Below are 12,626 nucleotides of genomic sequence, written 5' to 3'. Positions count from 1 at the left end.
GTGGCTTGGTACATTTTCATGCATTTAAAAAATTCATGATGAATCATGCCTTATATTTGTCTGACACCCATTCCAGCAATCCACTGTCTCTAGAGCTAGCTCATATCCTTCCTACAAATTGCTTTTCTGATTGAACAAATCACTTACTTGAACTTTGTATGATTTTCATTCTCAACGTGGCCTCAACCCTCTGACCCCAAAACACGACAAATTTTAGAATCTCATTAGTTTCTTTGATCCAGTGGACAGAAATCTGAAAATTCCTTGAGTCTTATTCCTTATAAAGTTTTCAAGCATAATTTATCTGTTTCCTAGGCATCAAAAATAAGAAGTTGCAATTTTAATTATGTGGCCACATGTCTTCCTTCAGCTAATAAGGTCCCTGAAGCTTTTACGTGCAAATAATAGCAAACAAAAGTAGCACTTACTATGCCAGGCACCTTTCTAAATAAGAGTTTTACGGATAATGACCTAACAATTACTAAGATCTTATTACACATGACAGATGAGAATACCAAGGCATAGAGGAGTAACTTATGTAAGATTACATAGTAATGGTGGATCTAGGATTCACACTTAGGATAGCTGGCCTGCAGATGCTGTGCTGTCAATCACACGTCAAATTGCCTCTCCCAAAATAACACAAGAGAATTTTTTCTATAGTTATATTTTATGAAAGACAAAGCAAAATATAGGAATTCAAAGTTTCACTCCAGTAACCACCACAGATTGTGTTTTTACCTTATTTAAGTTATTTTATACAGAGTTTTCAGAAACACATTTATTGTGTAGTTATGCCAATTTTTTTTCAAATCCAAATAACAAGAATATAATACAAGTTTATTTCAAATATATCTTAGAATCAGAATTAAGTTGGTAATAAATGAAGTCATCTACTGAAAAAGTGTTAAATCCATTGTGGGTGTTTTTCTTTGCTTCACAGTCAGGAATTAAAGTAGAAGCATACTGTTTGATAATATTTTTAAAAACTATGTCCAGATACAAATTAGTTTGCAAGTTCTTGAAAATTAATGAACAAGCAATTTGGGTTTTTTCCACTATTTAACCATTACAGAACGGCAATAGCTGTTGAAGAAACACAATTAGTAAAATTTTGGACAATAAAAAGTGTAAAACCAGATTGTTAGGAGAGACAACAAAATGTAAGTTAGAAAAGTCATAAACATACATTTATTCAGGAAATACAATACCAGAGTCCTTGATATTTCAGTGATCATTCCACATTATAAAATATTCACAACATGTATTCTTTTAAGTCTACACCAAGTCATGCTGACATTCTTTTCAGATAAGCCATAGCCATTTCTTCTACTAAATGCTATAATATCCATTTTAATTGTAAACAAAGTACTTGAGCCAAACTACTTAAGTACTTGAACAAAATAACTAAAAAATTTAGTAGAGGAAGACAATGATTTTAAAAACACATCTGAATTCTCAACCTCCAAAGAACTAGGCCATTATAATCTAGTATACTAATGGATAAAGTGGCCATATTAAAACAGCACATAATAACCAATGACAGTATTTCTCATCTGCAGTTTTTAAACATGCTTTCTGAACTAATACACATTCATTTCTGTAAGTTTTAAATGCAAAGGGGGCAGAAAGATGACAGACATTAAAATCTTACATTTAAACTACTGGCAGATTAAAAAAAAAAAAAAGATAAAAGGTAAACTATAATCACTTCCCAAATAATGAATGCCAAGTACCTTTTATTCCTAAAGAAATTACTAAAAAAGATAACCGATTATTATATTTGCCACTACTTAACAGTCAGTAACTGTAAATTCTTTCTATTCTGATACTTCCAAATATATTATGCACTTAACTGTGTTTTTCCCATTAGAATTTAAGTTCACGACAGCAGTGTGATTAGAGCATTTTATAAAGGGGAAAACAAGTGGTTCTCTACCCAGATGTCCTTTAGAACCAACTGGAAAGCTTTAAAAAAATAAGTATCTGGCCCCACCCTCAGAGATTCTCATCTAACTTGATACAGAATGGGACTCATATACTAATAGTTTTTAAAGCTCTGCAGGGGTTCTAACGTGTGGCTAAGGCTGAGAATCACTGACTCAAACCATTTTGAAATACCAAGGAAATAAATGGAAATTGAGTAGTTTATAATTTACAAATCAAACACCTATTATATACTTACTATGTGCCTAGTTATGTTCATGAGTCATACATTTATTTATAAGATGACAACTCCCTTCATCTCCTCACTATATACGAGACCAGTACTGTACATCTCTGCCACCAAATGACCAAATTTTTCTATGGTCGAGATTTAAAATTCTGGGATACACTCTGAAAACTGCATTAACGAAAACAAACTACTGCTACTCATGCTCAACAGTAGCAAGCAAACTACTGTATTTGGCTCCTTTAAGCTATCCTTATTTTAAGAATTATAAATAAGTGCCAACCCACACAAAGAACAGATTGTGGATTACTGTAGAAGAGAAAAAAAATAGCTTACTCAACTTACTAAGTTTCAACACCAAAAAAGACTGAACTTGGCTGAAAGTTCTGAAACAGCGGAGATACTGAACCAGGAAGCTATAATTTATAATGAAATGTTGACACGCCCTTGCAAGCTACTACAGCTGTAGCTATACTAAAAATAACATTTCATCAGGATTTACTTACCCTGTAATGCAAGAATACGAGCATAATAATATTACTGTTTTTATATGCACCAATATCTCTCTTTAATATGTAAAGCTCTACAACAAATACCTCTAATAACTTTACAATTAAATTAAAATAAATTCATTATTCTACTCTACTTTGGTCTCAACATTTTAAAAACATCAATTAATTTTGAAAATACACAATTTAACACATGATCCTACCAATACAAGCACGTTTTGTAATGGACTAAAGACACATTCGACCATGCAATCCAGTGTTCAATACCTAAATGATAAATAACAATGTTGATTGACTTTTATTCTGAAAATCATTGAAAACTGGAATAATCTTGTAAGACTCACAGTGCTCACAAACATGCAGGAAAAGGTATACATTTCTATTCTTCCTGAAGGAATGTTACAAAATGCCCACTTTTTACACAGGGTCAGTAATTAGGCTAAATTCCTTATATATTTCAACCCATTATCTTCTTTTTAGCATCTGTCACATAAAATTCTTAAAAATTGTACAAATGTTCCTGTAAATTGTGACTGAAAATGAACCTCAACTCTTAATTTCCACCTTTAAAAAGACCTCAGTCATAGTCCTACACTAGTAGCTGCCTTTCAGTAAGAGTGACATCCAGTGGACGAATGAAAGTATCTCTCAGAATTCCCATCATTTCAAAGATCACATCTCTAAATTCAACCATTTCAATATGAATGAGTTCCTACTCATTTTGACTAAGAGCCTGCAGATTCTTATGAATATATCGCCTCATAATTTCTCTATATTTTAAGTATATCCTTCTATCTTCTTCCTATCTAAAATCAACTCTTTAAGGTGAGCTAGTAAAGAGTGTGTAACTCTTGAGGCTAGTGAGGTTAAAGGTATTACTTTTCCGTCTTTGCTTCTGCTACTTCCCAACACAATCTAACTGGCTCATCCCTAGGAATGGAAAAACCAAAATATAAGAAATATATTTAAATAAGAATGAATAGCATTAAAAAAATTTGCAAAAAAATGAAAAACCTGAACCTGTTTTTGCATTTGTAATTTATGATATATTGTTGAACATAAAAAGATATGATCAGTAATGCCAACAATCAAATCACATCCTCTTGCCTCACTGCTCAAATATTATGAAAGAATATATATTTTAGCAATGATTGTTTCAGTGTTTAAAAACTTTTATAAATCAGTATAAATGAATATTCATTATACATTATGTTTAAATAAAAGTAAAAAATTTCCACTGTTGAGTTATGATTTACCATTGATTATATATATTATGCATGTGTTCAAAGTACAAAATGCAGCAGTGGTGTTAACACTGATAGTGTAATGAACTGCTGTAGCTGAGACTGTTATGTTTAATTTCTTGGAAAACCGTAAAGAAATTTTACAGGTTAAAAAAAATAGAGTAAGCAAAAAAAGAATTGGAGAATTGTTATTTTTAAATAAGCAGCCAAATGAAGAAAACTTTTTTTTCTAAAAAAAGATTGAGAATGTAAAAGTACATTTTAATATTAAAAAAGCAGTTTTAAAAATCTATAACAACTTTATGACAAAATCTGCATTTGAAAAAGGCCTGTAAAAACAGCAGGACAGAATTGCCCTCATCACCTTTCACTTTTTCTTGTCAGAAAAAAGTGTATGCATCTCTGGAACCATAAACGATGTTAAAATAGGTGTTTATAAAATGGCAAGGAGGATCTCATGGGAAGTTTCTGTTTGTTTTTTACAATCGTTGGCACTGTGGCCATCAGTAGGTCACAAGTAAAACTTTTCTAGCTAAAAGCAAAATGGAATATAAAGTTCTGAATTGCATTAGGTCTGTTGCCTGCGTTTTGCTGACCTCATTTTTTCAAAGCGCGACTCCATCTCTTCGAGGACCTTGGGTGTGTACCGTACTACTAACTTAACCTTTCCTTGAGCTGCTTTCAGCAGTTCCACAGCTTTTTCGTGATGTTCTCCTTCAACACTCTGGGGAAAAACAGACATACACACAATTAGTATCCAGGTTTTGTAAGCAGCTCAAAATGCAAAAATGTTTAAAAAACATAAAAGTAAAAAGAATTTTAATGTTGTATCATCACAACACTATAAGCCTACAAAATAACCTGGTTCTATCATTTTAATCGGTGTGAAATCCTCTGCCAAATCAAATCCAGCAACTGGGTTTTAAGTTACAAATAATTGTTCCCGATACCAATATATATGCCCTATTACCTCACTAGGTCCCAAGTAAATTAAGCAGCTGGCATTCTGTACGAAAATGAGGGCGGACTTCTCTAATTTAATGTACTGCCGTAACTACTAAAGAGCTTAATTACTTCATAAAAATCACACTAAGCGTTGCTAATTTACATTGGAAAAGAAGCAAAACACACTTAAAGTGCTTTAAAAAGTATCACTGTACTAAATAGTACTGCCCAGGATTCCCTCAAGGGATTTCTAAACTACAAAGCGGCTTTGGTTTTCCCCTCAACATCTTTGGTTTCTGTAACTCAAATATACCCCCATGTGGTTACAATGCATTACTACAAGTAGAAATAAAATTCATCCATACCACTCCATTAACAGAAAGAAGTTGATCTCCTCGCTTGAGACCCCCATGTCTATCAGCAATTCCACCTGGAATTATTCGAGAGATATAGATTGGAGAGTTTTGTTCTTTGCCTCCCATAATATTGAATCCAAGGCCTTCTTCTGTTTTTGGTAGTTCAACAACTCGAGGATGAGAATGTCCTTCGCTGGCAGCAAATGCAGCGACAGTAGCCTCGAAAAGAATTTCACATAGTTACAAATATGATCTTTGTTTGCTTCAGTTCTTTTGTCTCTTTTTTAAAACTACTTTTGAGGTACACGCTTTTGATGTATGAATGTTCACAAGTTCACTGGAAGTTTGAAAGAGAAGGTAAGCTGAGTGGATGGGGTGATGATGACCAGAAAGCATACCTTGGGCCTACGCAGGAGGTGTTAAGACTGTCCAGGCCACTCAGTCCACCCAGCACCCAGAACTTCTCTGCAGCAACTGGCGTGCGGGCTTGCTTGGCAGATGAACACTGGTGCATGTTACAGAGAAAACCCCTTCCCTGGCATGCCAGCAGCCCTGGGCTTTGGGCTGGATAACCTGGCTCCTTTAGGAGTCTGTGCAAGGCACAACCTATCTACATAATAACCTGTAAGGAGGTAGGTGTCCTTATATGCAATCATTTGGGCTGCTGTTACTATCTGTACTATATACTAAGTAACTAATTAAAGAAATAATTCAATATTGAGAAAAAGAAGGATACATATAACGAACGTGAACTTTTTTTGTTGCTTTAGTCAACTACCCAGTTACTCCTAAAACCCCACAGAAGATGAAAACAGAGTCACATCTTCTTAAAACTTTCAAATTTAGACTAACCTACACTAATTCTAACACAAAGTTGAGATTTTTGGTTTCTTTATGCTTTTAAAAGCAGGTAATTAAGTAATCTGGTACCATTTTTCGTAAATAGATCAAGGTGCAAGAGCAAAAATGGGAAGGGGCAGAGGAAGGAAATCAAGATTTGTTGAATACCATTAGGTTCCAAGCTCTGAAAGAAGCCCCATTTTACAAATAGAACTAAGGCTCAGAAATTCAGGAAGTCGTGAGGTCATGTAACTCTAGAATTTCAAGCCAAGTTTCCATGTCTTTTTTATACTCTTCTAAGCTATACTCACATGTTTAAGTGTTTACATTCAACAGAGAATCCAGTATTTTCTTTTGTGGATCGGTAATTATCAAGGCAAAATTACCTACTAATGACTAATTCTAGTATAAGTCACTTACTGCTGATACTAGTTTATTCAAACAAGATATGATGGACACCGAGGTCAATTCTGGAAATATCAGAGGAAACCACTGGTGCAGAAAAGCACATAAAACTTGCCATATGCAGCTCTGAAGAGCTAACCTATTAGTGACATTACCCCTATATTTGCAGAGTTCAGGCAAAGGAGAAAAGCAAAGAGCAACCTAGGGGAGTACCCAGTTCTACCATTTACTATTTGTGTGATTTGAGAAAAATAACCTAATATAATGCTTCCTCACCAATAAAGTCAGGATAATATATACCTCAGAATTTTTTTGAAAATTTACATGATATATGCATATCATATATAACAAATATGTATTACATGTATATTTTTTTAATATTTATTCATTTTCAGAGACAAAGACATGCGGGAGGGGCAGAGAGCAAGGAAGAGAGAGAATTCCAAGCAGGCTCCTGTCAGAGCAGAGCCTAAGGTGGACACGAACTCATGAACTATGAGATCATGACCTGAGTCAAAACCAAGAGTTGGACCCTTCATTGACTGAGCCACCCAGGCGCACCAACAGGTATATTATTATTTGTGTGCAAGTGTGGTTTTTTAAAAACTTTTTTAACATTTATTTATTATTGAGAGACAGAGCATGAACAGGGGAGGGGCAGAGAGGGAGGGAGACACAGAATCCGAAGCAGGCTCCAGGCTCTGAGCTGTCAGCACAGAGCCCGACGCGGGGCTTGAACTCACAAACTGCGAGATCATGACCTGAGCCGAAGTTGGACATTTAACCAACAGAGCCACCCAGGCGCCCCTGCAAGTGTATTTTTAATGCATTATTTAAACTGCATGATAAAATATCTCCTGTAAAGCCAATAAAAAATGTCTTGTCTTAGTACTTGAGAAGTTTAGTGTGGCTCAAAAAATACTACATGTTAGTTTTCAAAATTAGCCTATCAAATATCTAGTAACTACACATTTTAAACCTTTCACTTATGTTTTTTTGTTTTATTTTTGAGAGAGTGAGTGAGAGTACGGGCACACACGAGTGGGGAAGGCACAGAGAGAGGGAGACAGAATCGGACATTTAACTGACTGAGCCACCCAGGTGCCCCTAAACCTCTCATTTATAATGAAGTCTCTTTTAGTAAATGGAAAAAAAAACAACAACAACTACCTTTGCAGTTGCATTAGCTCTCACTTCAGGACTGCTACTGATGTCCACAGTCTCATAGACATGTTCATATACCTGTGAAACCCAAAGTTATCATCATGATTTAAAATCTCAGAATATACCACATTTGAGTTCTAAGTCAAGTTAAGGAGTGTGTTAAAGTTTTAGGCAAAGTTATGCATCCCAGTATTAATATATTTTTTTAATGTTTATTTTTGAGAGAGGGAGTGAGGTGAGTGAGAGACAGACAGACAGACACTGAGTGCAAGCAGGGGAAGGGCAGAGAGAGAGAAAGACACAGAATCTGAAGCAGGCTGCAGCCTCTGAGCTGTCAGTACAGAGCCGATGCGGGGCTTAAACTCATAAGCCATGAGATCATGACCTGAGCTGAAGTCAGACGTATAACCAACTGAGCCACTCAGGCATCCAGTAAAATGTTTTTCTACTCAAAATCCCCACAAATGAAGAGGTACAAAATTTCAGTTATAAGTCATAGACATGAAAAGTATAGCATAGGGTATATAGTCTTAGTATTGTAACAACATGTTTGATGACAGCTGGTGACTACACTTATTGTGGTGAGCACTGAATAATAAATAGAACTGGTGGATAATATGCTGTACACCTGAAACTAATATAACATTGTATGTTATACTTAACATATATGCTTTTTTTTAATATACTTAACAATATACTTTTTTCAAGAGAGAGAGAGAGAGATAGGGTCTAATTTTTTTTTCTCCTTTTTTAAAATAAGATCGAAGGATTTTTAAATTTATTTATTTATTTTGAGAGAAAGAAAGTGTAAGCAGGGGAGGGGCAGAGAGAGAGTGAGAAAGAATCCCAAGCAGGTTCCATGCTGTCAGCACAGAGCCCAACGTGGGGCTCGAATTCACAAACCATGAGATCATGACCTGAGCTGAAATCACAAGTCGGATGCATAACCAACTGAGCCACCCAGGTGCCCCAGTTCTAGTATTTTTCTAAAGTTTGTTTTCTTAAAAACTTCTAAACCCAAATTTCAGAGTACTATCTTACCTAATTAACTCACGTTTTTAGTAAATTTAATCCCATTCACTCACCTCTCTTACAGCATTGCAGAATTCACTTTGAAGGACTCTTTGTAAAGCCTGAAGTTTCTGTGGTGGGACCTCTCCACTCCTTTGCAGTTTTTCCAACAATTCAATCGCTCTACAAATATCTAGAATTAAACACACACACATATTTTCTCTGAATATTCTCTAAATGCCTTGTAACAGGATTCAATCCTCAAGGATTAACTAGAAATATGTAGAATATGGAGGGGAAAAATGTGTAAGAGTGTGAGCTTGTGTGTGTGTTGGGGGTGGGGGTTACATGAATATACATATGAGAGAGGGAATGTAAAATCTGAGAATGCTTTTATGTCGATTAGGATCAAATATTAATGCACACATGCAAGATCTGGAAAATAGTATCTTTGAGAGACAGGAAAACTGAATATAAAATTCTAAATGTCACAGGAAAAGATGGGTTCAAATGTGATAGACACATGAACATTGTACTGCTTCAAAAAGCAGACAGTTCTATCTGAAAGTAGTTAGTCAAAAAAAGTTACCGATCATGATTAGTAATCAAAGCTTTGAGTAGTACAAAACACTGTGTGCTAGTGAAATCCTTTTTCATTTTCCAAAGAAAATCACAATTTATAAGTAGATATGAACTTTCAATAACAGATGCACTTAGTGGCAGGGACACAGTAACAATGGTATAAAGGAATAAATTAACTGTGGCCTCTTTTCAACTCAGGATCATCAACACACTGTTTTAATTAAGACAAGTTCAACCAAATACATACATTTACAAAACAGAAAAATAAAAAGTTTTGCCAATCTGGTCTCAATATTAGCTGTGTGATCTTGGGCATGTTACTTAATATGCATGTCTCAGTTTCTCCACTGTAAAATGGAAGTAACAGTACCTTCCTTATAAGAATCACTTTACAACTAAACCCAAAAAAGCATGGAAAAGGGTCTGGTATGTAGCAAGCATAAATATTATGTTCCCTTGGCACCAATTAATCCTAAGAAATCTTAAGAGGTGGTACATGTTTTTTCAAATATATTAGGCATATTGGGAAATGTATTTTATGAATTAAGATATTTTGTAAGATTCCGAGTCATGTTAAAACACTGTAATTTTCTGTATTTTGACTTTTTTTTCTTAACTGTTTTTGTACCCCAGAGGGCTACAGTACCTATTATTTTATTAGTCTTTGCCTCCTTTTAAAATGGAAGAAGTTCTGAACTTTATATTATACCACAAGTCTGGAACTTTTTCTTTATAGAATTAATATGGCCTTCTTTGTGTAGAATACTACAAAACTAGCAATAAATATAGTGAAGAAAGAAGTAGATTTTTCAACTTCAGATCATAAAAGCTTAAACTGATATTAATCAAATGCAATGGAATCAGACTTTCCCCCTTCTGATTATTGCACCACTAGAATGAATGACTGATGAATGGGAGCTTTTGGTTCATTGATTATTTTGACTTACAAAGTTACAATATGTAAGCTATATAAATATTTCCAATTAACAAAAAATTGAAACGAAATGAAAAAAACTCTTTACTGAACCTAAACTGTACCTAACATGTGCTCAAAGCTATTCCACTGAATCATATTTGGATGATTTAGAAAACATTCACGATCTTGATCATATGCACTAATTTTAAATTGTAGGGTTATTGGAAGTGTTTGTTAATAGAATTTGCTAAAGAGAATCCTAAATAAGAAACAGGTGATGTAATCTTTCTTATCCAGCTAAATGGCAACCTCTAGTAATTCATCCTACTAAGTTGCTGAGCATTCTACTGTGGAACTGTAAAGAACTCTGAAAAAGCAAAAAAAGCCATGACTACCAAACCTAAATGCCAGAGGTGAAGTTTCACATTTTGTGCTGCACTTAAAAACACAAAAGACCGCCAACATGTTAGAATCCTACGACTGGCTTTCAAAAAAAAAAAACAAAAAAAAAAAAACAACACCTACTCCTGTTAACAACGAACAGATTTGTTCCCATCTACAAAGCACAGTGCCATTGTGCTCAGGAGGGAGATGTCACAGTCTTAAGCCTAACTTAGTAATTCTTCCCAGAGTAGCTACTCCTCTGTCAAAAATGATGCTTTAATTAATGGTCTGGTGGGCTGGAGGGCTGGAGGGAAGCAATGTCATTTATAAAGAGGCTTACAAATAGTGAACACCATCAGGAAAAAATAATGTTAAGTGAGCATTTATTTGTGTGAAGGTATGAGGAAAGAGGTTTCTCTAAATACAATAATTCCAAAAATATATTTCCTTTTTGGAGCGTAAGTTACTTAATATTCAGGCTGTAACCGCAAGAGTTAATACTCGGAAGATACCTACAATCTCCACCCTATATTTTGTTTACCACCAGCACTCAAAATGTTGTTTGTTTTTGACTTACCAATGACATCTAATACTGAGGTGTCAAAAGCATGCTTGCAATTGCCTTGAAATAAAGGTTTTGGGAAGGGAAGGGTGGAATGCTGAAACTCTGTAACAGGACCCTGACAGGAGCACAGTCATATATTTTCACTGGCTCTTCGGTATCTAATTACTCAGCAGAACAGATTTTACTTTCCTTGACAGTCTGCTCTAAAAAGAAGCAACCAGCCACAGTTAGCAGTTGTAAGGTTTGTAAAGATGGAATAAGACTATACGTTCAAGTAGTTTACAACCTACCGCTCACTATTCCAAATAGTTATATAACATTCTTCCGAGGACCAAATCAGTAGGATGGTATTTAAAGCACCTTCTCGGTACCTGGGAGGGGCACCAAAGCCAGGAAACAGCCCAAAACAAACACAAGTGAGGTTGTGGTTAAAGTAATGACGGAGTTTGTGCATAAATAAGGACGACTCTGTGGTGAATGCGCTGTGTCCGGGATGTCTGCAATGTGTGGGGGGTGAGAGCGGGGACACCGGATTTGTGCGCGCATAAGTTAAGGGCAGTGCATGTAGTCTCTCCGAACTGGGCGTGTGATGTTTGCTTCTGGGGTTGACATGTCTCAGGCCGCCGGGTCCGCCGTGCGCACCTAGGGAGCGCGTCTGCGGCGTGTGTCTACGAAGGCGGACAGCTGGTATTTAACTGTGCTGTGCCCCGGCACAGTCCATGTGAAGAGAGCAGGGGTCTGAGTATCAGGGCACCGCAAGCGCCCTCCCAGGGGCCAGGAGCAGCGACTTTGGCGCGAGGGGCACCTGGATCCGGATCTCAGAGCCTGGGTCGCCCCTCCTCCCCTCCGGCCACACGGCACTCCTCCACCCCCTCCGCCCACCTCGGTCCCGGCTTCGGCCGCACTCACCCCTCTCCAGCCGCACAGGTTCCCCCAGCGCCGCCATCTTCTCCCTTTGCCTGCAGACCCACAGGAAATGACGACATAGGGCTGCGGTGGAGGGGCGGGGCTTAGCAGGAGCTGGCAGGGAAACGGCCTGCCAGTATCGCGAGAGTAGGACCTGTGGCTTAGAGAGTGGTGGAGGCTACTTGGGCTCTATGCCCTCAAGGTTAGTCTTACGCAGCGTCTTCCGCGGTCCGGGGGATAGCGAATGCCCCGGCTTCGGAAGGTGGAAAAAGCGCCTTTCCCGATTCTTGCTCCCTGCCTCAGATTCAAGCCTTGTCCCACTCGCTTAGAACCCTTGGCTCCAAGTGAAAGTCTGGATTTTTCTCCAGGCTTGACCATTAATGGTTCTGAGTCTGGAATGCTCCCTTAACCCCTTTCGTCCTCAGTTTCCCTATCTGTGCGATGACGAGTCCTATCTCCGAGGTCTTTTCCACTCTTAAGTTCTGGGATTCTGTGACAAATAGGTAACGGAATACAGTCTGTTTTTGTGGCGGCATCGTTTTAACTTTAAAAATCAAGGCACGAGCCTCCCCTGCCAATCTGTTTGAGAGTTAAGGATGGAAAGTACAAAAAACATGAAACACCTG

The 12,626-nt window shown here is 36.9% G+C and overlaps 1 protein-coding gene and 1 long non-coding RNA gene across 2 annotated transcripts in view; one reads left to right on the top strand and one right to left on the bottom strand.

Moving 5' to 3' along the window:
• Window positions 1–1,164: 1,164 nt before the first annotated feature.
• On the bottom strand, window positions 1,165–12,134 carry LIN7C (lin-7 homolog C, crumbs cell polarity complex component). The gene is made up of 5 exons (XM_015066891.3): window positions 12,004–12,134; window positions 8,722–8,840; window positions 7,643–7,714; window positions 5,237–5,446; window positions 1,165–4,650 (listed from the first exon to the last, which is right to left on the bottom strand). The coding sequence occupies exons 1-5, from the start codon at window positions 12,038–12,040 to the stop codon at window positions 4,495–4,497; spliced, it is 594 nt and encodes a 197-aa protein (XP_014922377.2). The 5' UTR covers window positions 12,041–12,134; the 3' UTR covers window positions 1,165–4,494.
• Window positions 12,077–12,626, top strand: part of LOC128311803 (uncharacterized) — a 37,602-nt gene continuing 37,052 nt past the window's right edge. Inside the window, exon 1 of the long non-coding RNA XR_008290417.1 lies at window positions 12,077–12,202. This is a non-coding gene — a long non-coding RNA (uncharacterized LOC128311803). The remainder of the gene's footprint in view (window positions 12,203–12,626) is intronic.

This window comes from Acinonyx jubatus, chromosome D1 (genome assembly GCF_027475565.1).
Source record: "Acinonyx jubatus isolate Ajub_Pintada_27869175 chromosome D1, VMU_Ajub_asm_v1.0, whole genome shotgun sequence".
In the NCBI taxonomy this organism is placed as follows: domain Eukaryota; kingdom Metazoa; phylum Chordata; class Mammalia; order Carnivora; family Felidae; genus Acinonyx; species Acinonyx jubatus.
Note: the sequence above shows the minus strand (reverse complement) of the source record. Positions and strands in the feature narration are given on the sequence as shown.